This window comes from Anopheles coustani, chromosome X (genome assembly GCF_943734705.1).
Source record: "Anopheles coustani chromosome X, idAnoCousDA_361_x.2, whole genome shotgun sequence".
NCBI lineage: Eukaryota > Metazoa > Arthropoda > Insecta > Diptera > Culicidae > Anopheles > Anopheles coustani.
In genome coordinates this window covers 16,006,130-16,031,331 of record NC_071290.1, presented here as the reverse complement: position 1 = coordinate 16,031,331, position 25,202 = coordinate 16,006,130, and the positions used below count along the sequence as shown (strand labels likewise).

Below are 25,202 nucleotides of genomic sequence, written 5' to 3'. Positions count from 1 at the left end.
TGCAACGGCGAATGCTGATGATGGCGATGACGGCTACTCGGGACGATTCGGTTGGCAATACGATTAGGTTGTGTCTGATGAAAGAGAATATATGATCAGAGTGTACCGTAGCCGGAAAAGCCGGATCGTGTCGACGGTGGTGAGGGGGGGGAGGGGGAGGGGCCCGGTGACAACTAGATAACGAGCGGATGAGCTCGAGCTAGAGTCGCACCATGCAAATCTGGTGACGATGGTGTCGATGTGCGAATTTGTGACGTCGACTTTGAACCCCCCGTCCTGCACGGAGCGCCGTGGGTGATGGTCGGGGCGAGGGAGAATTTATGCATTTTGGCCCACTGCCAGCCTCCAGAGCACGACACCGAAACGGCTTCCGGTTCCGGGAACGACCCAGCCTGCATGGTATGCATGTCGTGTGGAAGTCTCTGCATGCTCGATGCATCCTTTCGCTTCTGGTAGCAGCTGTTGGAAGGGAAGCGCAAGGATGGGCTTTTAAACTGACGCTGACATTCATCAACCCCTCACCCGAAACGACGGAGTAAAAGCTTATCCCCCCGGACAGGGGAAAACACTCCATTCACCTGCAAGACGCCTATCAAATCGAAAACCCCCTGGCAAAGTGAACTCAAACATACTCTGTAGCTGCAGCAGTGGTTCCTGTATTTAAATTGAACGTAGGAGACTTAAAGCTTCGCTTGAGTTCTTGGAAGTGTAAAATGTTGGCCACCTGGACAGTTTTCAGTGTAAATGTGAACTTCTTAAGCTTTCTCAAAAGAGAGATTCGGGATATCAAAAGCACACATCGCACTACAACGAACTCCTATATCTCATATATAATCTCATCCTCATCATATAAAGGCTATAAGCTATAAGTCCTATTTCTCGGTTTGAAATGACTTTTATCATATACGTCCTAAGAATCTAATGTTCATCATAGTTAGAAATATCAGTATTGATGTTCTTCTTAATGCTTTTTCTAATGGCTACACGCCATGGTTGATCTTTTAGAAACATGGTGTTTGAAGAGATTGTAAGCCTAAGAACAAACTAGACTTCCTTTTTTTCCCATGCACCAGTCCAAGTCACAATGTGTACTAAAGCCGGAGAAGAAACTTTAAGAAACCAAAACAGGTACCAACAATGGGCTAGACCTCGGTAAGCATGGGAAAGCCTCAAGAATTCGCGACACGGCAGGAGACGCAGGCAGTACCCGGCTCTTGGCGCGAATTTCAACAATGAAAGCTACTTATTGTTAATTAATTTCTTCTGTACCCGGCGACCGGCAACCGCCACTTGCTGCGTTGAACAGTACGTGTCGGCGTACATGTTGGTCTGAGAGTTTTATAAAGTACGCAAAATCGTAGTCCTGCAACGCTGGCAAGATGCATCCAGCGACGCATGCAAGGCGACAAACAAACTCACCCTCCGCCGGTCTTAAGTATTACACGATTTTCGTTTCAATTGCTTGTTCGGAGGAAATAGCACAGCATGCCTTTCGGTGATGGATTTATCAAATAATTCCGCTCGCTCTACTGTGCCATAAAATAAACAACCGTCGGATAGGGTAGAAGAAACTGCTCGAAATTGTACAGCTGTTTGTGAGTTACCGCCGAAGGAAGGAGGAAAGCAAAAGTTGAACAAAGAGAATGAGTTACGAGGTATGCGCTTAAAAGGGAGGAGAGATAAAGAGAAAGAGATTGAGAGGGCGGAGAGTGAGTGTATGGCAAGCATCCGCATATCAGAGTGCAGAGTGTGATCATTGAATACGCCATGCAGCATCCAACTCCTGTGGCAGGCAATCTCTTGGGAATAGTCACTTGCATTCTGTTGCTCCGATAGCGAAGGTTCTTTACCTTCGTAGGTCTGTCCGCAAACGTACACACTTTAGTTTTGTTTCCTTACCAGCTGAAGAAGCTTTTAGAGAATGCAAAGGCTTCAGTACCATAAACAATGTATCTTATATTAGGTAAACAAAACACAACATTTTAAGATTGGTTACAAACGGAATGCCCTTAAAATGCCTGCAAATGCCTTTTGCACCTTTTGAAACGTAATCCTTTTCTTGTGCAAGATGAATAACACACCGCAAAACTTTCGTTTTCAAGTCCTTTGTTTGCCTTCATCCCGTGAGATAAGATGTTGGTTGGGGGGCATGAAATACAACACGAGGCGTGCGCGGTAACTAGAAAGGTATTGGTATATGAAAACAAACCAAATGCCACAATGGCGAGAGCCAACTCTCCAATGGAGCGGGGAGCTCTTGCTCAATCTTGCACTCTCCGGAATATAGCGTATAGTGCCGGCGATATGAAATGCAGTAGAACACAGAGTGTTGGGGTCTGCTGGACAGCTGCAGAAGGCTGACATACGCGGCGAGCACTCAGAAGCCATGGGCTTTGGAGACTCGAACACGCTGCTGGAGCTGGAGCTGGAGGATTTGCATTCCGCCGTTCCGTTCCGTTCCGTTCCGCTTCGCAAAAAAGCGCTGTTGCCCGAAATCTGCCAAACTTTTGGGGGCGATAAGCGGAGCAAAACCGGCCAGTTTATTTGGGCGTTCGTGTCACTCGCTCTCCCGGTGCTCGCCGACGGTCGCGGTGCTCGAGCTGTAGATGCGCTCGCCCGCGACCGTCGGACGCTGCGGGTTGCCAGTTTAGACCGAAAGGTTGGATGCTCCGGACGCGTTGGAACGGTGTCGTCGGTTTTTTTTTATTCCATTTCCACCCCTCATTTTGCGTGGTATCCGTGTATCCGTCCGGTTTGCTGTTGTTTTTCCGTGGACTCGTGCAGCGATCGTTTCCGGTTGGTTTCCGCCCCATGCGCCCCATGCCGCGTCTCATCACCGTTAGGGGGCGCTCAGTGTTTGATATTCATTGCTTTGTTTTTCCGCACAACCGTTTTGCATATCCTGAGTGCGGTTCCCTCTCTCTCTCTTTCTTTCTATCTCTTTCTCTTGCTTCCCATCGACATCTCTCACTCTCTTCCAAGCTCAAATTAGTTAAAAATTGAACCTCAGCACTGTGCTCCCCGTACCCAGCGTATATCAATAAATGCAAAAGAAAAAAAAACAGCAACCAAATCAAATCCCATACTCTGAGAAACATTAAGGAAAAACCGTGAGACAACGAACAAGCCTCCCACCGCATGACCCGATTCGTTTGCGCTTTTCCCTTCCTTCCTCCCGTGGTGGCGGGGGTTTTCCACCAACTCCTAAACGGTTTGACGCCATTGTTGTGTCCTCGTGGTTATTTCACTCGCTCTCGCACTCGCATACGTCTCTTTGGTAGGAGGATGGTTTTATCTAGCAGTGGGCATCTAGCAGATGCGTTTTGTTTGACGAAGGCCGTTTTGTTTTGATTTGACACAGAGCAGGTACCGTGCTAGAAGGTGCTTCCTAACGTAAACTTCCAAACTCTGTGCACGTGGGTACTGTCTTTGGCGTGGTGTTAGTGCGGTTTCCGGATGGTTTTGCGGAAAATTCCGAAGGATCTCCAAGGACACCAGGTAAGAGAAGGGGTAGAACCCCAAGTAGAGTAGAAGCCACCGAGCAATCGGGAAAACGGGTTAGAAAACTTGTTCCTTGTACGAGCAAATATTATGTTTCCAAACTCAGAGCTCAAACAAAAACAAAAGCAACACGCACCATTTGCCGAAAGGATGCGAAAGGATGAAGACAAGCTGAGTCGGAAAATAAAAACACATCGCAACGAAAGCGAGTAAAATTGATCGCAACCGCAAAACTCTGCCACTCCTCCGAGCCCTTGTCCGTGCTGCCTTCCGTTGTTCACACCGACTCCGGTTGCTCCAATCACGCATCCGCAGCCCATATGGATAGGACTCCATTAACCCATCCTTTAAATTTCCTTTTGTTTACTCGGACCTCTTGGGCGAACACAGCCAGAATTAATATGGCCATAATTTATAAAATTTTCAACCACAGACCCGGGGTCTCGGAAGCGGGTAGAAGCAGGTAACAACAAGAACAACACGCGCCTCTGCAGCGACTCGCCACGGTGTGTGTGTGTGTGTGTGTGTGTCTATATTATTTTGTTTTCCTTCGTTCCTCGACCGATCCCTCGGTTTTGCAATCCTTTTCCGTGGAGCAATCCTTTGGCGAAGGAAAGAGGGGAAAGGTGTGTAGCGCAATGCAGTGTCGGTGCGGCCGAGCATGAAAAATGATGCAATTAAATAATTAAACAACTTTGAATGTCCGCTTCTCGTGCCTTCTCGAAAAAAAACCCAAACCTCCAGCCCTCACTCAGTGTGTTTCCTTTCCCTTTGGTGTGTTGTTTCGGTTTGTTCCTTCTTCTACACGCGTTTGTTTTGTTTCGGTTTTCCGGTTTTTGCTTCACCGGCTTCGTTATCATTCACTTTTACCCAATGCAGATTCCTTATTTGAGTTGTTGAGCCGATATTTGAGGTTATCCTGAAATTACGACGCCATCTGTCAGCTTTCAAATGCTTTCCGTACAAAAAGTAAACAATGAAACGACGTGGGACGAGTTCTTGTTTACAATTTGTATGGGAGTTTGACGGATCGTATCGAGAAAAGTGACAGTTCGCGTCGTTATCTCATGATAACCTCAATGAAAACGAATCAAAAAACTCTCGGAGGTATTTTTTTTTTGTGTATTTTAATATTCTCCTCCTGTTTTTCTTTAAAGAATCGTCTTATTGACCCGCTTTCCATCAATCACTTTTATCCTTTCTTGCCAGTTCCCCTGACAACCATTTGCCGGATTTTGCTGCTCTGAGGCCCAAACCTCAGGAGGATGTGAGTGTTAGAATGGAGTGTGTGCACGAAGGAAAGTTCTGAGCGAGTTCCAGTGCAGTTAGAAGGCAGTTGTTTGGGTAGGAGAAGTCCCCAGCGAACAGATTCCTCGTGGAGGAGCGTGTTTTCGCTGCGAGCGAGATAAACAAAGCGATGGCGCCTGTACGATGGCATGCGGTTCGCTCGCCGCTACTGGTGATGCTCCTGGCGACCGTGCTCGGTGGGTGCTGCGCGGCGGCGACAGTGGAGGTAGCTACAGACGTCGCTGGCGATGGTCCGCCGGCGCAGTCCCGGACAGCTCAAAGTGACAGCAGGCCGCGGCAGTTGACAGAAGGCAGCAGCGCTGCCTCGCCCGGGACCCCGGCTGGGCCGGCTCCAGCTTCAACCCCGTCAAGCTCAATCAACGCCACTATCAACCGTTGTCGTGAAGGCTGCTTGGAGAAGGTAATTATAATCTCATTAAATAATAGCCAAACTAGAGTGCACGGTGCAGCCAACGGTTGTGCCTTGTTGGAGAGAGGGGGGGCATTCTTTTCCTTCTGGAACGCTGTCAACTCCCAGAAGGACCGCGCATTCACGTACTCATTGCTCAACGTCCCGGACGCACTGGAAACCCCCCTGGGAAAGTGTCAGTGGCTATCATTAGGAAAGGAATCCATCACGCCGCGCTCGAAACCGCTACCGGATGGCTGGATGCTGAGGGATCCGAAGGTCCGCAAGTCATACGAGTTGTGGCCGGGGCGAGTTATTCCAACAATCGGCTTCTCTAAGTACTGAAGCGAGATATAGCGGAGACGGAGTGAGAGACGCTGCTACGGCTCCGTTTTCAAACTCAACTCCCCCGTCAACTCCAGATACTCGTCCTCCAGAAACTTCCACCGAGCGATTCGGGATTGCTCTGATGCGCGGTACGTGTTCAAGACTCCCGGGAAATCGCTCCGTCGTCAGTGTACCTCCATGGCCGGTGCCCATGCCGGACATGATTCGGTGCGATTAACTAGTTTTCTGATTCAATCAAGATGCTGTCTATCAGTTCGATTGTTGTTTTATCGTTCCGTTTTTGGCGGGCAGCCGAAGTCCAGGAGTCGTCCTGGCTTTTTTTTTCTCCTTCCCCTCCTGCAGCGACCGAGGGCTCCTTCGTCAGGTTTTCCTTCTCTTCCCGTAAACCAACAAACCGAACAGCGGCGGTTGCCCCGGGCGGTGTTTTGATGGGTTTTGGAGTTCTTGTTTTTAAGGGTCCGTTTCTATCATCCAGTGGCGTTCTTTGCGCTCTTGTTTCGTCGCCGACCACGGCATCGAAATGAAGACTACATAACATGCTTGGTGTGTGTGTTTTTTCCCTTTTTACTGACACGAGAAAAAAAGGTTCTTGGTAAAGAAATGAAACTGAAAACGAACGGACGAACGAAAGGCCGAAAAGGAAACCGGTCGAGAATGAACATTGGAGAGGGATCTGTAAGATGTTCTTCCGCGAGGCGAAGGCAGAATCGAAGTCGGAGGTAGAGGGCAATCTTCCTCCGTTCACTGCTGCCTCGCTGGTGTGTAGGTACCGTTGACCACCGTCATGGCGGCAGGAACCGGCTGCGGATCCACTCGGTGCGCATCATTACGATCAGATAATCAATTAAATAGCGACACTAGAAACAATTAAGCGGGTGAAGAAGATTGACGCGGACGCAACTCCCGGCTCGGATGACAATTTCCAGCCAAAGTCTCGGGCTCGAACGGGTGGACTTCCTGCGCCCGTGCGCTGGTGGAGTCTTCGTTTTTTTGCACGCTCTCTTCAAAAAGGAAACAGCCCTTTCCTGCAATTAAGCCGTAGGTAGAGGAGGAGAGGTCGTTCAAGCCAACAACACGATTGCAACGGGAACAGCGACAGCTTCCTAGGCGGAACCTTTGGAAGGCGGAATGAATCGCAAACGATTGCTGAGCTGAGGTGCTGCGGGGCCGCTGCTCAGATCATCTTTCACACGCTGAACCACGGGAATGCACTTCCTGTGGTAAAACCATCCACAACGTGCCACACCGGTATGTCTGCCCCCCCTCTTGAGCTACGATTATTAATTATGCATATTATGCACGCACCGCGACATCGGCCCCGACCGCCGACAAAGAAAGAGTGAGTGAGATAGAGCTCCTGCTCAATGCCGGTCTGGTTTTCACCTGGCGATGCCAATAAATAGCGAACAAACCGCAACGTTGTTCACCGTCCCGCTCGATGACCGATCCGGGGTGACTTGAGCATGAGCAGACTTCAGCAGTGAAGCTTGGGTGACGATGACCTCACCCGCACATTACGACAAGGGAATTTGTTACCCTCTTTCGAGCAGCTCTTCCATCCCCCACGCGTGATGGGATAACCTTCCCGCACTTCAACTTCAAAATTCTTCTTTAGAAGATCTTCTGCTGTACGCGTGAGAAGTTTTCAGACATCAGCTATTTAACTTGAAGTGTTCAATCCGTCAATAGTCTTCTATTCGCTGACTTATGGAAGCTTTTTAAAAAATTTATAGCGGTTTAGGTGACTTAAGGTACTCCAAATGCCTTTGAGGGACTTGAGGGATTGATTAAGTTTAGATCGTAATGATTACTAGATTACATACTCTACAAATCCTTCATCCTAAGTATGTTCCTAAGTTTTTTTTTTATAAGCGCATAAAACCTTGGTATAAGCGTATCTTAGAAACTCCAATAGCTAAGCCCAGAGCTTCCAGGTTTGGACCGTTATAGCTGTAAACTCCGGTATAGTTCAAAGCGTAGTCCACTTAGTGCTTTTGGGTTAGTTTTAAACTCTAGATTGGCTAATCCTCAGCACACGAATAGCTTGGAGAACTCCCGAGGAACCACGCTTTCGGATTACGCGCATTACCCCTTTTCGGCCGTAATGACTTGATACCGTACACCTGCGCCCGTCGGCAGCCCACATCCCAGCCCCGCGGGGAGATGCCCGGAACCGGTTGGACAAATGGAAGCGTGGCAGGAATTTATCATGCCACTTGTGCACGGATCACACCAGATATGGAATGGGCGGGGACGCCCTATAATTACAGCATCAAACTGTGCCTTGCTGTTTGTATGTGTGTGTGTTTGTGTGCCATAACACAAGATGTGGTAGGCGCGCAGCGCGCTCGCGATCTCCGGACAGATCCGGAGCAACTGGAGCAAGGTGCGAATTAGATATTGTTGCAATAATTACAATTATTACCCCGCAAGCTACGTGCCGTGCAGAGTGGAGAAGGAATGCCGTCCGGGCACCAGGTTTCACGGATGTGACGGCCAGTGATCCCGCACGCTCCGCCACGAATGACGTCACGTCAGTGGAGCCACTTGTCTAAAGGGCGTACCTGCTTACCCACTAGATCTTGAAGCTCTGATGCGCGGTTGGTAGTTGAGCGGTATCCATCCATCCAGAAGTCGTCGTTGAGTCCTCAGGAGCACAGAGAATGTCCGCTTGAGTCTAATGGCATATGACACATTGAGGCACGTACCAGCAGCCTAGAAAACAGCCCGAGTGATGCATGCCAAACGGAACCAGTCCGGGGCGGGTGGGAGGGGGGGTCTGGCGATGGATTAATTCTAGCCTGTCCAGTGATGGATGGATCGAATCGTATGAATGGGGGGCTGCCTCAAACGCATCAAATGCATCATACCCTCGGGGCAGCAGGGGCAATGAATGTGAGGAATGTTTTACTTATCTTTGAGCGCGCTGCAACCGGAGCTCACGTTTCTTCGGCATGGAAGGCCCTGACGTAGACGGGACCCGGACCTGCCACCGTTAATTGTTGATGCACGGTTTTATTTTACCAGCTAAGCTGCTCTCGAGTGCTCCTTCCCTCATCGGGCGCCGTTCACTGTTCAATTTCTCGTACGCTTGTGAAGACTTCAGCGCACCACAAAGGCGCTATCCTCGGACAACAATATTGTCCTCGTTCGGTAGGTTTCATAAATCGTCGGATTTTGTGTTCCCACTCCCCGTCGGTGGCGTGTCTTTTTCTCTGGCGACGATCAGTGTTCCCGCCGACAGAGACAAACAGCAAAGAGTGCACAAGAATAACTCGCCAGGCAGCCGAGGTCGTGGCGCGTGCGAAGCCTTTTGCGATCCGATCTGCAGTAGTTCCGGAGCGTGACTCAATCAGTTCGCCCCCCCCAAAGCCTCGCTCCGAAGCGCGTTCCGGATCGGTTCCGCACGGTGACAAATGGCCGATCGGTGACGCGTCTAATGCGATTAAGTTGCGGTAAAACGACACCGCGTAACCTAACCTGCCGAACCGTGCGCCAGAAGCGCGCGCCGATCGAGAGGATCGTTTGCCTCGGCCGTCACAACCCTGGATTCGTTCCGCCGGTGCGGATTTGCACTCCGAAACGGATCGGGGCGTTGCATACGCGGAAGCGCTTCAAAGTCTGCGCCGGTGGTGGTCTTCGTGGTTGAGCATCCATTCTGATCCATTTTGACGCTTCTCTGTGCGGCGAAACCGTGACAGCGCAGGTGTACGTTGAAGCGATTAAAGGCAGTGAGCTTAATCGGTGGTAACCATTTAGGTTTAGTCGTTGTCATCAGCAAAACGGTAAAAAACTACAGACTGTAGTTCTGCCAATGCAATTTTGTTTTAATCTTCTTTTCGAAACTCTTTCGTATGTTGTTCGTTGTTTCAAAACAAAAGGTGTTGTATAAGTGGTAGGCAGTATATTAATATGAAGTTCAACATATGGCAATGATTCCACAAAAAAGATGAAAGCTATCCTAAGTTTTAAAAAGTTCTTAAAAGTTTTAAAAACAAGTAGTTTAAAGATATCTTTTAGAGGGTTAAGCTTCAGGTTTGTCTCATCTCGTCCACAACTCGTCCGGTGTACTCCCCTTGATTGTTGTTGTGGAGCACATTTCAGGATCGGTCTAGTTCCACATACCGTGCGCTGTACGTCAAAGGTAGAGTGAACCCCCATTCAAAGGGAGCTTCGTTTTTCTTCCGGAAAACTTGCGTTTCGTAAGCGGCCGAAAATGGTGATTGAAACACCGTTCCTATCCGACATCGGGAAAAATGCGTACGCTTGCCGTCACGCTGGACGGGTTGGCGTTAGATGCTTCCTTTCCCTTTGCTGGCGTTTGGCAATAACAGAACACGAACAACCGATTTGGCAATAACGTTATTATTTCAAATGAAATTAATATTGAGATCGTGCCACCGAACCCCCAAGCAGTGGAAACGTGCGGCGGGAGAGAAGGATGAAAGAATTCCAATGACGATACACCAACGGCCTGCATTTTCCCGGTCCTGCACCAGAGTTTGTTTGTTTGTTTGTTTAGGGTCGCTTCCGCTTGCTTTTCCGCACGGGAAGCCTATTTTCCGACTTCCTCCGACTCTAGAAAGCAAAGTGAAGTGAAGGAAAAGCTAGAACCTGGTTGGAAAATCAATCGAAACAGACAGCAACGGACGTTTGAGTTGAAAACAAACAACACCGGACGCAGTTGTCCGAGGAATTAAGTTAGGAAAAAGGAAAATTGTAGTCGAAACGCGATTCGTTGTTTTATTTTGCACGAAACACAACACGAGAAACACCAATGAAAGTATCACACGAAAGGTTCGCATTAAACAATGCAAGTGCTTAACTAGTTTCCTAAAATTGTGTCATAAAATATAAAAAACAAACGATAATCATAAGTCAACTTGCAAGCACTCAACAAACAGGCTGGCAGAACAATAAAATATGTCAAAGATGGTAAAGATGGTAAAGATATTCCTCTGATGTAATACTTATGTTCTACGTCCACCAACATGATCAGTTAACGCTAGATGAAATGTTTTAGAGCTTGAGAAACAATGAGGTAGGCTAGATACACACCACAACCAAAAGGTTTCAAGTTCCGGAAACGCGGGAAAACATGACAGATATCACCCCGACACGGAGACAGAAGAATCGGCCCGGCGGAACTAATCACGGTGTTAGGATTCACGTTACAGAAAGATACTTCCGAGCGGTGCGGCGAAATGGATGAGGCGCGCTGCGGCGCCCGCTATTAAGATCTCAACCGGACTGATAGCGGCCAATGGATTTTCGGGTGATTTCTCACGCGATTAGCGGTGCGTAACGTTCATTAACACTTTTGTTCTGCCCGCATGTCGCGTTTCGGGTGTGGGGTTGGAAACTTCAGCAGGAAGTAGGCATTTCAATGTCGTGAAAAGAGGAGCGAAACGCTGTAGAAGTGTTCCCGTATCCGATACGGGCGCGCTTTGTCACGTCAAGGTGACACTCATTGTCGCTCAAAAAGATCTTGCCTTCGAGTGATGTATGAAGCAACCAAATCGAACAGAGTTAGGCCTAGCGAAAACCTTTCCCAAGACGCACTTAGCGGACACAACACTTCTGCTGGAGTGTGTTCAACTTCTGGACGTTCGACGTTCTCCTCCGGTTGTTCTTGGATAGTTCCAGGAGTCCCACCGAAGTCGGTTTCGTAGGCCGACGCCGACGAACCGTGGCGAAACCGGGAGTCGGAAGAGTTTTATGATCAATTATAATTATCTGATTAAGTCCCCGCCGCACCCTTTAATGGCTTGCCACTGCCCGCGCGGAGCGGAGGCACTCACCACCGGAGGCAAAGATCGCCGAGGAGCCACATCAGGCGATTCGTTGCGCTCCCGGGGCGAAACGGAACGTCGGAACGATTAGCGCCCCTTCGCCGCGAACCACATCAAAAACTCGGGGGAGGCGAAGGGAGCGGTGTATCGAACCGTCGGCTAGCGTCTCAAAGCAATCGAGCAGGGGCAGCTAGGGGCCAGGAGTGGAGAATAGAGTGTGGAAATGACCGAACATAATCTGCTCCCGGTCGCCCTCGGACCCGGGACGACCTCTTTGGGAGCTCGACTTCTTCATTACCCAAACAGTGTGAAGTTGTTAAACCCCGTCCGCGCGAGCATCTCCACCCAGTCCTCCGGCTGGTTCTTGTGGTTGCGCCACCAACGGCTCCACATCGCCCCCGTACTCGAGCGGCTAATCGATCTCGAGCACTGCACGGACCGCGACGTTCTAGATCGCGCCGGACCAGACTCGGACTTTGAGCCCCTTCAGCAAAGGGGGAGTTTGTTTTATACCATCCACTCGGCTGTTGATTTTAAATGTTCTCGATTAAGTGTGAAACCGTGCTCGGATCCGTGAGGTATCTCCCACAAACAGCACAAAGAATCATCTCCAGTGAAGGTGTTAAGAGGGAATTGAATGGAAGAATCGCTTTCACCCCACTCCTAGGGCAGAACCACTCCGGAACTCCAAGCGGACGGAACCTACGAATGTCTCGCAAGATGGCGCACATTGTCCTCCGCCAGCTCGATCATCAATTCTGGGGCAAGCCGAACCCGATGGAAGGAAACAAATCAAACAATCGGACACGCGATGGAGCGTTCCCTACCGCGGAGTCGAGTCTAGCGGGGTCTAACAAAGACCTACCCGACACCACTTAGGTGCATCTGTTTATGTGTCTCTGGTGTGGAAAATTCAATCAACGGCAACCATTCGACACGTTTCCGCTGCCCGTGGTCGGGTATATAGAACCTCGGCTTGCTGTCAGCAACCTGTCGACGTGGTTGTCGACCGCCTAGACGGCGCATTCCATCCCTGGTTGAATCGGGTTTTCAAATTGATTTCGAACTGCCGTTCAGTTGTTGGTTGCAGTCGAAATTTGAGTTCTGCGTGTGCAAAGGCGCATGAGACGTTGCTATCCACCGTAAAGGGTGAGTGCGTCGAGTGTAAATACTCCAAGAACCAACATCAACTGTAGATTGGGGCTACGATAATGCGATTTTCGGCATCTCATATACCGAACGCAACCTAGTTGGAGACATCACCCGTGCGGAATTATTAACTAAATTATTGCCAGCCCACCGTTAGGTCTTGCCTCTTGAGGTGAGCTAATTTCAGCTTCATTTCCACTTCTCGGTCGGCTATCCACGAGACATTCTAAAATAAAAACTGTAAAAAAAAAACAAGAACTCAGTCTCATCGCCATCAGCGTTCAGCGGCGCGGAGCACAACAAATCGGTTACGCCGGCACGAATGTGAACTTTACATCGCTCGGGCGAAGGTGAACACCCACTTTTCCGCGCTCGCACACAGCAACCACGCCCTCTTGCATTGCAAACAGACGCACCAGAGGCGCAAAAACCAGTAGCCCGGGCTGCGCAGCTTGCCTAAGTCTCGTTTGCGCGGCCAATTTGCATAGGCAAGCAGAGTTGCGTGAAGCATCTTCCTCTGAGCCACGATACACCATGCTGGGGTGGCACTGCATACCATCCCGCTTGGGAGGGAGAAGGTATTAGACGATGGTCACGCAACGAAACCAGCCGGTTTGCTGTGATTCATATCTATTTTGATAAATCTTTACACTGATTTCGGGTCCCAGCTGTGCTTCCATTTTTCACGCTATAAAAGCATTTCATACTATACATTATTAGGTGAGATTTATCACTAGTATGCGATGAAACAATGTTGATTAACTTTACGTACAAACAGGTTGAGAACCGATAAGACTGTCTAAAATGTAAATTTATTGAGTTAATATTTTGCTTGTCCACCTTTTTAATTACCCCGCAAGGCATTTTAAATGAAAAAACAAAGCTTCTTCCCAACTCTGTAAATATCTTAACCCTTCTCATACATTGTCCGTATTTGCAACAACGTTTAGTCCACAATAAACCTGATTAAAGCTTCTTATCATTGCTGTTATAGGGTCTCCGCTTCCATATCCTCTGTTATATCGCACAATTGCTCTCTTTGAACTAACTCGTTGAGGAGAAGTTGTTGTATTTTCTCTCGCTTTTTGTGTAAACGGAGGCAGAAATACAAAACAACTAACTTTGACTTATTTTTATCAATTTACATTTTGTAACCTAACAACCATTTGGCGCAGCTCAGTTTTGCCCATATTTTGTTACATAGCCCCATCAAAACTTTTTATAGTTGGCGAATAGTGCTTACATTTTTTATCCTATTTGCTTTTCTTATGTTCTGTAGTTCTGATTTATTCAGTATCCTTATTTAAAACATCTTTCTTTTGTTTTGTTCCATTATTTCTTTGAAAACAGCGCTATTGACTTTTTTATTTTAATTTTGCAAGCTTATGTGCAGAGGCCTCTTATTTTTAGCCGAGTGTTTAACCTTTCATTTTCTAGTAGATCGTAGTAGTTTTAGAAGAAGTAGAGATAGTGAATTTTTATTTGTATTAAGTTGTTGGCAATTGGAAATATTTAGAGCGTTTTGGTTTTTGGTTTGAGTCATTCTGTTTATGTTTGTACTAATAGACACTTATTTGGTGTTTGTTTCGGGTTCAACCTGCGTTGATTTATGTTTCTCAAAATTACATTATATCTGTATGGTACTACGGTTAGTTGTAATAGGAGATGGATCAACTTTATTCACTATAGGTTTACATGTTGGTTTTGCTCTTGAGTATTTTACTTCGGGGTGTGTTCTTTGTGAAAAAGAGAGACCCAAGTGTGTCCGCATTTAGGAGGGTTATGTTGAGGCGGTTATTTTCAGCACCCGATACCAATCGGCTCGCGCGGGTTGGACCCGCTGGCATGTGTCCTGCACCCCAGAGAAAGCAGCAAGAATGCCTCAGGGTACGTGATCCAAATTCTGGCCGCACAGTAAATCATGATTACGATCGTAACTCGCAACCGACTGCTGCTCTCGACACTCGGGGCGGATATCGATGACACGTTCGATTAGCATCGGACTCGATGAGCCCCCCCGAAGGCCATTCCCAGAGTCGCACATTAGCTCGACGACTCCTTCCCCCACCCCGGCCGCTACCCTTTAATGAATGCAATCCCCGGAAGACGCAGGTCCAGACGGAGACGGCTCAGGCTTTTTACCAGACTACCTGATTGGTCCGGCCAGAGCCGTTTCTGTTTGCCCAGCCAAGCCACACCGGCTCGCTAGAGTCACGCAGCAGCATCTTCAAAGCAACATCTCCCTCTCCCCCTTCCTACCCTCACTGTGGGACTGAAAATAAAACGAGAAACGAGGAACCTCACGCTCGCCAAACAAATGGCGGCTGGCCCCCGGGAGGTTTGGGTTTTCCAACCCCGTGTTGACTTTTCTCGCCTTCTCGGTGTGCTTACTGCCACTCCGGGCCGCGCGGCAGGTATACAGCCATGGCCGCCGGTCGGCGTGCTGCAGCTGTTCATCCTCGAAGCGTACCGATTTGCATGTCGCACGTTGTTCGCCGTCTTAATGCCCCCGTACCGGATACGTTGCATTCGAAGTTGCCGGATGGTTCGAACCATCAAACTTCTGCCTAGCTATATGATACTTTCCTCTATTCAGGCCTCAGGGCTTCACACTTCACTCCATCCGAGTAACGGCCGTGCCGTGGGCGTATTCGTCGACTCCCGGCAGCACGTGGAACGATTATTATCGTCACTTCCGCTGACCAACTTTTCCTCACCACCGGAAAGAAGCGGAAGTGAGCGGAGAGAAATTTGATGCAACCACACGCACCGCCTTGCAACCGACTCTGGGCGCTTGCGTTGGCGTTTAACGACATTAGCATTTGGCTAACCAAATTTTTTACAATGCAACCATGATTGACCATAAATCGAGAATAAACAGATGTTCTCCTAATCAGGTTCGAGTCAGCAACCGGAGAAGAAATATGGGTGGGCCACTTTGGGACATAAAACATGTTCGGTAGGACACGAACAGTGTTGCTCATGGATTTAAGGGAGTTGTCGAATTTGAATCGTTCTGTATCAAATAATCGAACAGGATTAACGAACCCGTTATTGTCTCCAACTCAACGGTTTTTTATCTCGTGCTCATTTGATTTTGCTTTTAACTAAAAATTTAGTTAAAAAAATGAAAATATGAATATTGTTGTTTATAGTAAAATTTACTTCGTAGAACTACCTACAAAAATACAATGACACGAAATTAGTAAAAGATAAAAGTTTGATACTGATAAAAATTAGACAAATGAACTGCAGCGATTGTAAACAAACCAAACAAGTTACGGTTAACAGCTATGAAAATGAAAGTATATATCAGAGTTCATCCCTTCTGTGTGGATTTTGAAATGCAAAAACTAATCTGTGCTCGGAAAATTATCATAATCATAATAGTAGACACAAGTTAGTTTTAAAGCATAAATGAAATTATGCTAACTGCTGTTAAAGTGTAATTAACAAGAAAAACTAGAATTACCCTGTTTATTTTACAATTTTCGGCAAGAGATAAAAACTGATGAGTAAGAGACAGCATGTGATGAACTTTTTCAAAACTAAGTGCTTTAGAGACAACACCAACGGTTTTCAAGCTAAAATTTAGAGATGGTGTTCGTTTTAGAGCCAGTCGTTGTGCCAATTTCAAATATTACCATCATTATTGTTTTGTTTTCATCGAATGTAATCGATAAAAGAATAGTTATGTTAAGTTTTGTTGATTACTAAACAAGCAACGAAGGGTTGCAAACACAACTGAGGTAAACTACCAAACAGCTTTAAAACATTGCACTAAACGCTCAGAGTAGCTGAAGCAAATTTGCCAATACCTTTAATTTTTTGGTTTTAAGATTCGAAATTAATTGGGTAGATTTTAAAATAACTTTAATTTTATCTTTTGAAGGGGTTTTTAAGAGCGAAATTAATAAAACGATCCATATTAAAGTGGTATTAATGACAGTTTTTATGCAACTAGAAAAATAATATAAAGTCGTCCCTAAATTTAATCTAGTTGATGCAATTTAAAAACATAACAAGTTTTTGGAAAAGTAAGAAAGAAAACTAAAATAAAAAAAATAAGCATGCTAAGGTTATGTTAATGACGCATAATTTCGGTCGTGATATTACACAGGATCGTTTCACTATAGATTGCAAAATTAAAGAGTGCAGTAAAAATGGAAGCTAAAACATTTCCAAGTTGCAACAACCCGCAAAGTTTGACAAGTTGGCAAGTTAGTGTATTTGTCAAATTTCATTTTATTTTGTCTTGAATAACATAGCATGAAACGGAAGCATGAAGATGGAAGTTACACCAGCTCAACAGTTTCGTTTCTCTTCCGTTCAACTTCGTCTCCATCCGGATGCCCTTCTCCCGCCCCTCGGTGCTGCCGGAGTGAGTGATTGTCAACCCGCGCGCACTCGGAAGCCGGGAGCTCTCTTTATTATCATTCCTGTCAACTCTCCGCCGCACTCCCACGCGAGGGCACGGCACCCCTTGGCAGGCGAGCAACATATTTTATCGACCGGCATTTCGGGTTGATCCCACCCGCTAATCCCTCGCCCCACCTCGTAAATCGTCCCCCCGCCCGGTCCGGCCACTCGGGTTGGCTTTCCACTTCCCAAATCGATGTGATCTATTTCGAAGCACACAGACAGACCGTTGCTTGGATGGGACGAAGATAGACGATCCGATCGGAGGTTTCGGAATGTGGAGGAATTTCGAAAAGGCGAACGTCGGCGTCCGTGTATGTGTGCAAGTGCTTGCGAACACTTGCCTCTGGAAGGCCCATAACGATTCCCATTGCTGCGATTGCATAATTATCCCCGATTAACGTTTATGGATATGTTAGTTTCGTTTGCTTTTTTCTTGTTTTTATTGCCTAACGAATCGATGTTTACGACAGCTTCCACCGATCGGGGCCTCGCTAAAATCACAAGCAGAAGAAATCATCATCCACAAACGAGGGAGCACACACAAACACACGCTTGGCGACACACCAATCGTGTCAACGTAATCCGTGCGCTTTATAGCGGTAGAACATTAAAATTAAAGTGATGTTCATTTCGCGCGCGGCCTTTTGTCTTGGCGAGCAGGAAGGAACGGAACGGAAAGGACAAAGCACGCGACGAGTAAAGGAAAGAGACACACATAAACATGAAAAAGGCTGACGTTGAAATGGTGGCCAGTTCGATGGCAAAAGTTCACAAATTCCCGATTATTTTGGTTGCAAATTTACACCGTGTCAAATATATTTTCACACAATTTTTCGTAATCGAGACCCTCTTCATATTTTTTAAATGCTGTACTATGTTTACACAAATTATTGAAAGGTCTATTGGGTTATTATCATTCACTTAGTCTATAGTTATTATCATTTAAACATAGTTTTGCAAACACAAAAAACGTAATGTACGACCTGTAGATTTCTTGAACCTTATCACACTCTCTTCATATTTTTTAAATATGATACTGTGTTTACACAATTTCATGCATAATCTATTGGGTTATTCGCATTCAGTATTTGCCAGCTTAATATTTTTTAAATTGATTATTCTTTGGCTGTGAAAACTTCTATAATTTTCTCTATTTAAGCATATGTTATATTTGATTATCGAAAAAATGTCAAAATTATTGTAATTTTAGATTAAAAACTCAGTTTTAAAAATACAAACAACACAAGTATGTCCGTTCTGTAGACTTCATGATTAAAAAAAAAAAAAAAACATAACGGATTTGAAAAACGTGGAAAGAAAAATAACGAACGATCGGAGTTGTTTCATAAAATTGGCCACGTTTGATATTTATTGAGTTACATTACAATTAAAAATATCTAAAACAAAAGTGCATGTGTGTGAAATTTTACTAGACAAGCTGTAGTTTCATGTTCCACCGCCGGCACCGGAGCATTGTTTTTTAGCGGATTCAAACTTATCATTTGAAAAACCAATTTTCAAACGAATCGTTCAATTTTATCGATTTGAAAAATGCAAGATAAATGTACGAAGAGAAAAAAAAGTACACACCCGATGGAAAGGAAAACCTCTCCCAACCAATCAGCATCCCGCACCCGAACCAGCCCTTCCTCTCCCCCTCCCTTCCCATCAATTGGACCCGGATTGGCCACGTCTTTGAGATTGAGAAGAAATAGAGCCAGAATTTATTACATATTCAATTGAGCTAATGGGAAGCGATAGCTTCATTATAGAAATGAGCGTAATAATTTAGCGGCTAAACTGCTGCCGTTGGCAAAGGCGATTCCTTCCATCCCCCTTGGCCCTCTCCCCCTTCACCACCAGGCTTTCGGAAGCGATTGCGGGAGGCGAAGGCGTCGGTTTCTTTTTACTCTTTTCAACTTTCATTCTCTTCGTTCAAATGGTTTTCTCTTCCCCTTTTCGTTGGTGGGGTTTTTGGTTGTCCCAAGAAGTGAATTAAAGTTGTCGCTGTTGGGTCGGCAGCGAGGAGTAGGAGAGAAGGGTGCCAAGAAAAACACACACACAGACAAAAAATACATAGAACCATACATTCCAAACAGACGACTGACGTTGGCTCTATTTGTCTTTGCGACCCGGAAACGCAATCAGGCGCCCCATCTCTCACGTCAGGGGAGGTGGTGGGCGGGGAGGGGGAAGCAAAGACGGATGAGACACTGAGTGCAAGAAACAATACATTTTCCGCTCGCTTCGTATATCTCTTTTTTATTTTTATTTCCTCGCTTGGAACTGTCAGCCTGCCGACGCCATTTTTCTTCACGATCATCTTCGATACGGCGTGTGTGTGTGTATGTGTGTGTGTGTGTGTGTGTGTGCACGAGCGTGTTTCGTTGCACTCGAAGCGGCTGAGTGATTGAGGGCAGCACGTGAAAATTAGCTGGCTCCAAAGCGAAGCTGTTTGAGCAGTTGGTTCTTCACGTTGGAAGCTGATCCGACCGTCTCGAGCCTACATTGTATTCCGAGGCCTGCCCTTTACCGAGGGTCAGAGGGTTCGAGCAGCAGCGATCTTTTCCTTCCGCTCGTGAGCATATTAATTTCTCCTCACACATCTTTCATGCGCGGACGGGTTGCAGGTGATAATTGAACGATGCCTTCCGTCGTGATGCATCGTCGAACGCTCGGCTTCCTGGCTTGGGTTTCACTTCCGCTTGCGTCACGATTCGAGACCCCCACTTCCCCCACCGAGCGGGAGAAAGTTGAACTGTGATCCTAAGACGTGCGCCTCCCAACCATCCATCCAACGCGAACAACGGATCACGAAGTACGGATACATTGTTTCTAAGTCTGGAATCCAGCAGCCCCAATCCAGATGACAGTTAGACACTTTCACTCACTGGATGCGGCACGAGTGCCCAAGAAATGTGCTCGATTTGCAACGAAAGTTCTCAATCGATGAAAAGAGTAACCTCAAAGCAAACGTTGTTGATTTCTAACCATAAAAATTTGCAAAATTTATCAGTGTTTTAATAAACAACACGGTAAAATTAACAATCTCAGTAACCAGCCTTGACGCAAAGAAACAATTTTCCAGAAGTACTTTTTAACACTAGAGTACATTGTTTTGCGATGATACTTTTTGACGGTCATTTTAACCGCTCTTTTTTTGCGGTTCCTTTAATTTCTGTACTTTTTAAGATTTGTCAAATTCGTAAATGGCTACTTTTAAGTATATTTGATGACTTTTGGCGTTTTTAATTTGTTTAATGCACATCTTCATCATTGCGCTAGTTTTGGTGTTTTTTTTTCCGTAGCTTGTTTCCGTCCTGTACTGTACCAATATTCATGTTTCAATGCGTATCAATTACTATGAAAATTAGGGTTATTTGCAATCTTTGTGGTCATTTTATAGTGTAATTTAAATTTGTAATTGCAAAAGTATGTCTTCAGTTTTATAAAGGTGTAATGAACTCTCATTCGCTCTTTTTTGCTTTACATCAACCTAGCGAAATGATGGAAAGGAGCATCAAAAAACTAAAAACACCAAAAGGATAGCCAACAAATATACTAAAAAGCAACCGTTTGAAGATTTGAAAAATCTAACAACTTCAAAGCTATGAAATTTATAGTGTCTTAAATAGAGCGATCTAAATGAGCGCTTAAATCATCAAAGGTTTAATCAACTTGGTTTTTGGAACTGAAAAATCTGAAGTTTTTTATATGTCAAAGCCATATTTTAAGAAAAGTCTTGTTTTTGTTGAAACCAAATTGAGCCGGTTTTGAAATATTAAATTAAAAAATTGCGATCAAAATAAAAAACAATGTGTTAAGAAACACGTAAATAAGAAAAATGTTTTTAAGTAAATGATAGTAATGTAACTCTTAGTAAGTTAGGCTGAGTTGTTTGATTATACAGGCACTTTAATAGTGTGAGTGAAGCATATGATCTTATAAAACCCTTGCTGCAAGGTCCTTAGGCTCCTTTAAAAGCACGTAGATGATCCGTAATTTGTACGGATTCAGTTTCGAGATGCAAATGTTGGAAAGGTTTCATCGGAAACCCACCTGAAGGGCCGGTTCAAGCTTTTCTTGATCCCATCCTACGCGATCGAATGGCATATGTTCCCCACACCTAAACGCTAGGTGCAAATCTTATCCCACATCACACGCAGATGGTTGACGTGCATGTCACGCGAAAGGCAAGCGTTTTCGCGAACGTTCAGAGTTCGTGGAAACTCTACAATAATTTCGAGGATTCACCCACGAAGGATCTATTCAGCGCAAACCTTCGTTCGACCCACGCACACATACGTACACACGTGTAATCCAACAATTTTCCACCCTACGGGGGAAATTCCGTTTGGAGATACCATACCCTGCACCGTAAATAACTTCACTTGTGGCACTCGAACGCGGTTCAAAGGAACACTGGCACGAATCCTGACCGAACACTCTCTCACACATCCACACACACACACACACACACACACGCCGCGCGCGATTGCGGGGCTGTGGGCGAAACGGTGGCAAAGTTTACAATCGGGAAACATAATTAAATTACCTCGTTCCTCGCACGTGGAAAGCGCGAACCCTCCCGTCGTGTTAGGCTTTCTTCATCTACACACACACATGCACACACACACACACACGACCCACCCGCGCTCCATTCGGTGCGTCGGTGGGGCGTAAACCGAACAAATTTTACGCCGATTTCACGGGTGTTGTGTTTACAGATGTGAATAATTAATCTAATTAATTAGCAATCCCCGCACCCCACAGGTTCGGGAGGTCGAATCGGTGGGGAAGGGGCGTGCGGGTGGGTTGTGCAGCCCGTTTTGTTGGTGTGAGAAAAAATAATCCATTCGATACAGACGCGCAAACAGTACTGTTTTGGTAGAGCCACTTCTCAGGTGTCATTGAACAACGAAGACTCAAATCAAACCTTCCATCAGCTTCGGGAAACTTCACGTTCTAGTTCTTCTAACAACGCTAAATATGACCATTTTGCACGCGAGAGTCAATTGTTGTACACTGCGTGCAATTACTATAACACCACCACATATTTTAACAAAACTGTACAATTTGTGGCATATTTATTGAACAATCTTATATGTTAGACTAACTTAAATCCTTCTACATTGGTTTTCTTGGTATATAAGAGATATTTATATTAATTTCGATAAGGTATCTTTAGACCACTTTATTTACATTTTTTTTAACTTTGCCTAAAGTAAACAACTTTTTCAATCTGCAAAATATCTTGAACAGTAAGATTTGGCAGTCTTGCAGCAAGCCTCATTAGCAAAGATGACTAAAGATTTGCCCAGCTTGATGACATTAGACGTTCAAGCTCAGATAGTGTGTTCTGTCTAATTATAGCCTGGAGAAATGATCTGCGAGGGCTCATACAGTTCCCCAGCCACGTCACTACTTTTATTAAGTCGTGTTTGAAGTATATATGTGTCAGTTTTCGTACCTGAATCATTTTCTTCATCTTTATACAAGGATTACTGAAAAAAATAAAACAAAATCTCATTTCTCCAAATAGTTTTTTAATTACCAGAATTTTTGTATTACTTTTAGAAAGTTTCGAATAGTAAGCTGTACATTTTTTATTTGATATTAATGTGTTTATTACATCTATCCTCTTTCTAGCGTTGTTGATACTTATCTCTTCTTAACGAGCATGATTGTCTCACCTCTTAAGTTTTAGAAACTTCTCTAGTGATCTCTTAGTTTGCAATAATTGTTTGGACTTTTAAAGTTTTATGACAAAATTTTGGAAGTTCGTGATGTAATCGAAATTGTTATATTTTTATAAGCAAATTTGTTGCTTTTTGTCCAACAAGATTAACGTGAACTGATTTTCAACATAATCCATCACAACTTGTGAATAAAAACCTAGGTGGTCTTATAACAACTGAACGAAGTGTTTAGTTCAAAACAACAAATGGTTTATTCCAATTGTCTTTCCAAAGTTTTTAAGGTACTATTAGGGAATGTTAGAGTTGAATCTGCAGGAGTTAGTCTCAAACAGTTGGAAATTCTTACGGATTAGAAAACATAAGGTTTTTGCAAACCTAAAGAAACAGACAACAGCCGATATCGGCAATCTCCAGACCCTCGGTTTGCGCTCCTCAGCGCACATTGTCGCCCTTTGCAGTCACTTTCACTCTTCCTCGCGTTACTCGAGAGATTTCGGAGCCCATAATCTAATTTATATGCATATTAACCCCAGCGGCGGTGAATGTGGTCTGAATATTTCATCGCAGAATGTGATTATGAGAGGATCTTTAGCCCTAATCATGTCCCTGTCTGCCCACGGGATCCCCTCGGTGTTCGTACCTGCCATTCGTTTCGCCATTCCCAGCGTCCAGTCCCTCGCTCGCTATCCTTCCAATGGTCAGGGTTGTTTTTTTTATCACCCCCTCTCCCTCTCTCTCTCTCTTCCTTTCGTTCACCCGTCAGACACTCTTGCTTTTCATTCCTGTGATCCCACCATTTCCGGTGTCAGATAATAATGAGAGCATAATCCTCCCACCTCAACCCGTATCCGTATGGTCGCAAACCCTCGGTTCCTATTAACATCCCGGGCGCCGCAACCATCACCCATGTCAGCGCCCCGCCCCGAACTGCGTCCCCACGGGACCAAGGGACCGGGGGATCCCATCAGCATTCCGGTCCAGCTCCATTCGTTAGCCTGTCAGCACCTCTTACACCGGAGCGGTGATGAAATGGCATCCCGTCGGAAGACTCCGGACCTTGCGGAGGATCAGGAGCGGATCCGGGGGTTTTCGGCAGCCTTGATTTCGTATTCCGTTTGAGTGCGGTCCGTATATTCTTGATTGACATGCTTCCGGTCGGGCGGCTCACCCAAGCCCCCTCGTGCTCCCGGGATACCGGGAAGTTGTCGAAAATAAGAGGCAAAATAACAAAAAAAAAAAAAAGAAAAACACCCAAGGGTTGGGAGAACTAATTTTGCCGCTTTTCCTATTGTTTCGTCAGCGCCAGCGTGGAAGTAGATGAATGGGAGATCGGAGTAAGGCAGGAAACCAACCTCCCAGCACCTTCCGCATCGGCAGAACAGTTCGTACTCGGACGTTTCATCCATTTTGTTTCCCGTTTGTACTTCTTCTACCATTTTTGCTTTTCCTGTAACGCTCTGTTTGAAGGGAAACATCTTTTCGTCAGCATTTCTTTTTTTTTTTGTTACGCCAAAAAACTTTCACGCGTACACGATGGATGAAAGTTTTGCACACCCTGTCGGTGGAACGTTCCACAAAACAAAACTCCCTTCCGAACGCTAACGCTTCCTTGGGAACGGAAAAAGGGAAAACAATCACGTTTTCCAGCGGAGGAAAACAGGTTCAACCGCCCAAATCTTCAGCCGTTTCGGGGCAGCATCTGGATATTGTCTCCCGGAAGCTCCCATTTCCTTCGGGTGTTTTTCCGAGGCTTTTTCACAGCGCGAAAATTTATCACACAATTTCTGCGACGCTATTTCGTCGTTTCTTTCTTTTCGTCGTCGACTTCAAACGAATCATGTCATCGCGTCAAACGAAACAGTCGCGTGGGGGCAAATTGTCACCGCCGATCAGCATCATCAAACGTCAACGAAACGGTTGCTCGCAGCTCGCAAGAGCTGGCAGGAGACATCTTCCAACAGATCCTACGAGAAACGCCGGACCGAAAAACGCTGCTGCATAAATCATTCGACCAAACAGACCTGCCTAAGACCGTGCAAAAGTAAGGTAGCGAAAGAACCGAGCGGCGTGCACGTTTACAACACTCGCTTCGGGTGTTTGGTATTATTTATTCAGCACACACTTCGTTGGGCTCTCCACATGGGAACACTTTTGCCTTCTTTTCGACTTGCCTTTTCGGTAGTGAAATTTTCAAAAAGTAAAGGAAGTGCTTTTTGACCTGTGTGAGCGACATTAAATAACGCAGGTTGAAATAAATTCTTTCATCAAGGGAAAACATATGAAGATTCCCAGCAATTGAGGGTAAAATTTCTGAGCAAAACGTTCACATTTAAACAAACTTCATGCTAACAAAACAAAACAAGTAGATTCGTACGGCGTTTGGGAAAGTGTTTGGTTGCAAAACACAAAAACACTTAACTCAAATTTAAAAGAACAAATAATTTTAAAGAACAAAACAAGCTGGATAAAGTAAACAAGTTGTGAAATTCTTCAAACACCTTCGTATAAGAAACATTGCCTACCGATGAAAACCAAAATGAACATGAAATGATAACTGTGTTGTTCAATTACAAAAACCGTTTTTGTTTGTTGTTT

The 25,202-nt window shown here is 45.6% G+C and overlaps 1 protein-coding gene across 3 annotated transcripts in view; it reads left to right on the top strand.

Moving 5' to 3' along the window:
* LOC131268726 (transmembrane protein fend-like) overlaps nucleotides 1-25,202 on the top strand; it is a 155,205-nt gene that overhangs the window by 93,886 nt on the left and 36,117 nt on the right. For 2 of the 3 annotated variants that reach the window (XM_058270997.1, XM_058270995.1), the window contains exon 2: nucleotides 4,711-5,209. In XM_058270997.1, coding sequence (XP_058126980.1) covers nucleotides 4,919-5,209 — 291 coding nt within the window. In that variant the 5' untranslated portion in view covers nucleotides 4,711-4,918. Of the gene's footprint in view, nucleotides 1-3,486; nucleotides 3,499-4,710; nucleotides 5,210-25,202 lie in introns of those variants that run through there. The other variant, XM_058270996.1, reaches the window with a different exon arrangement.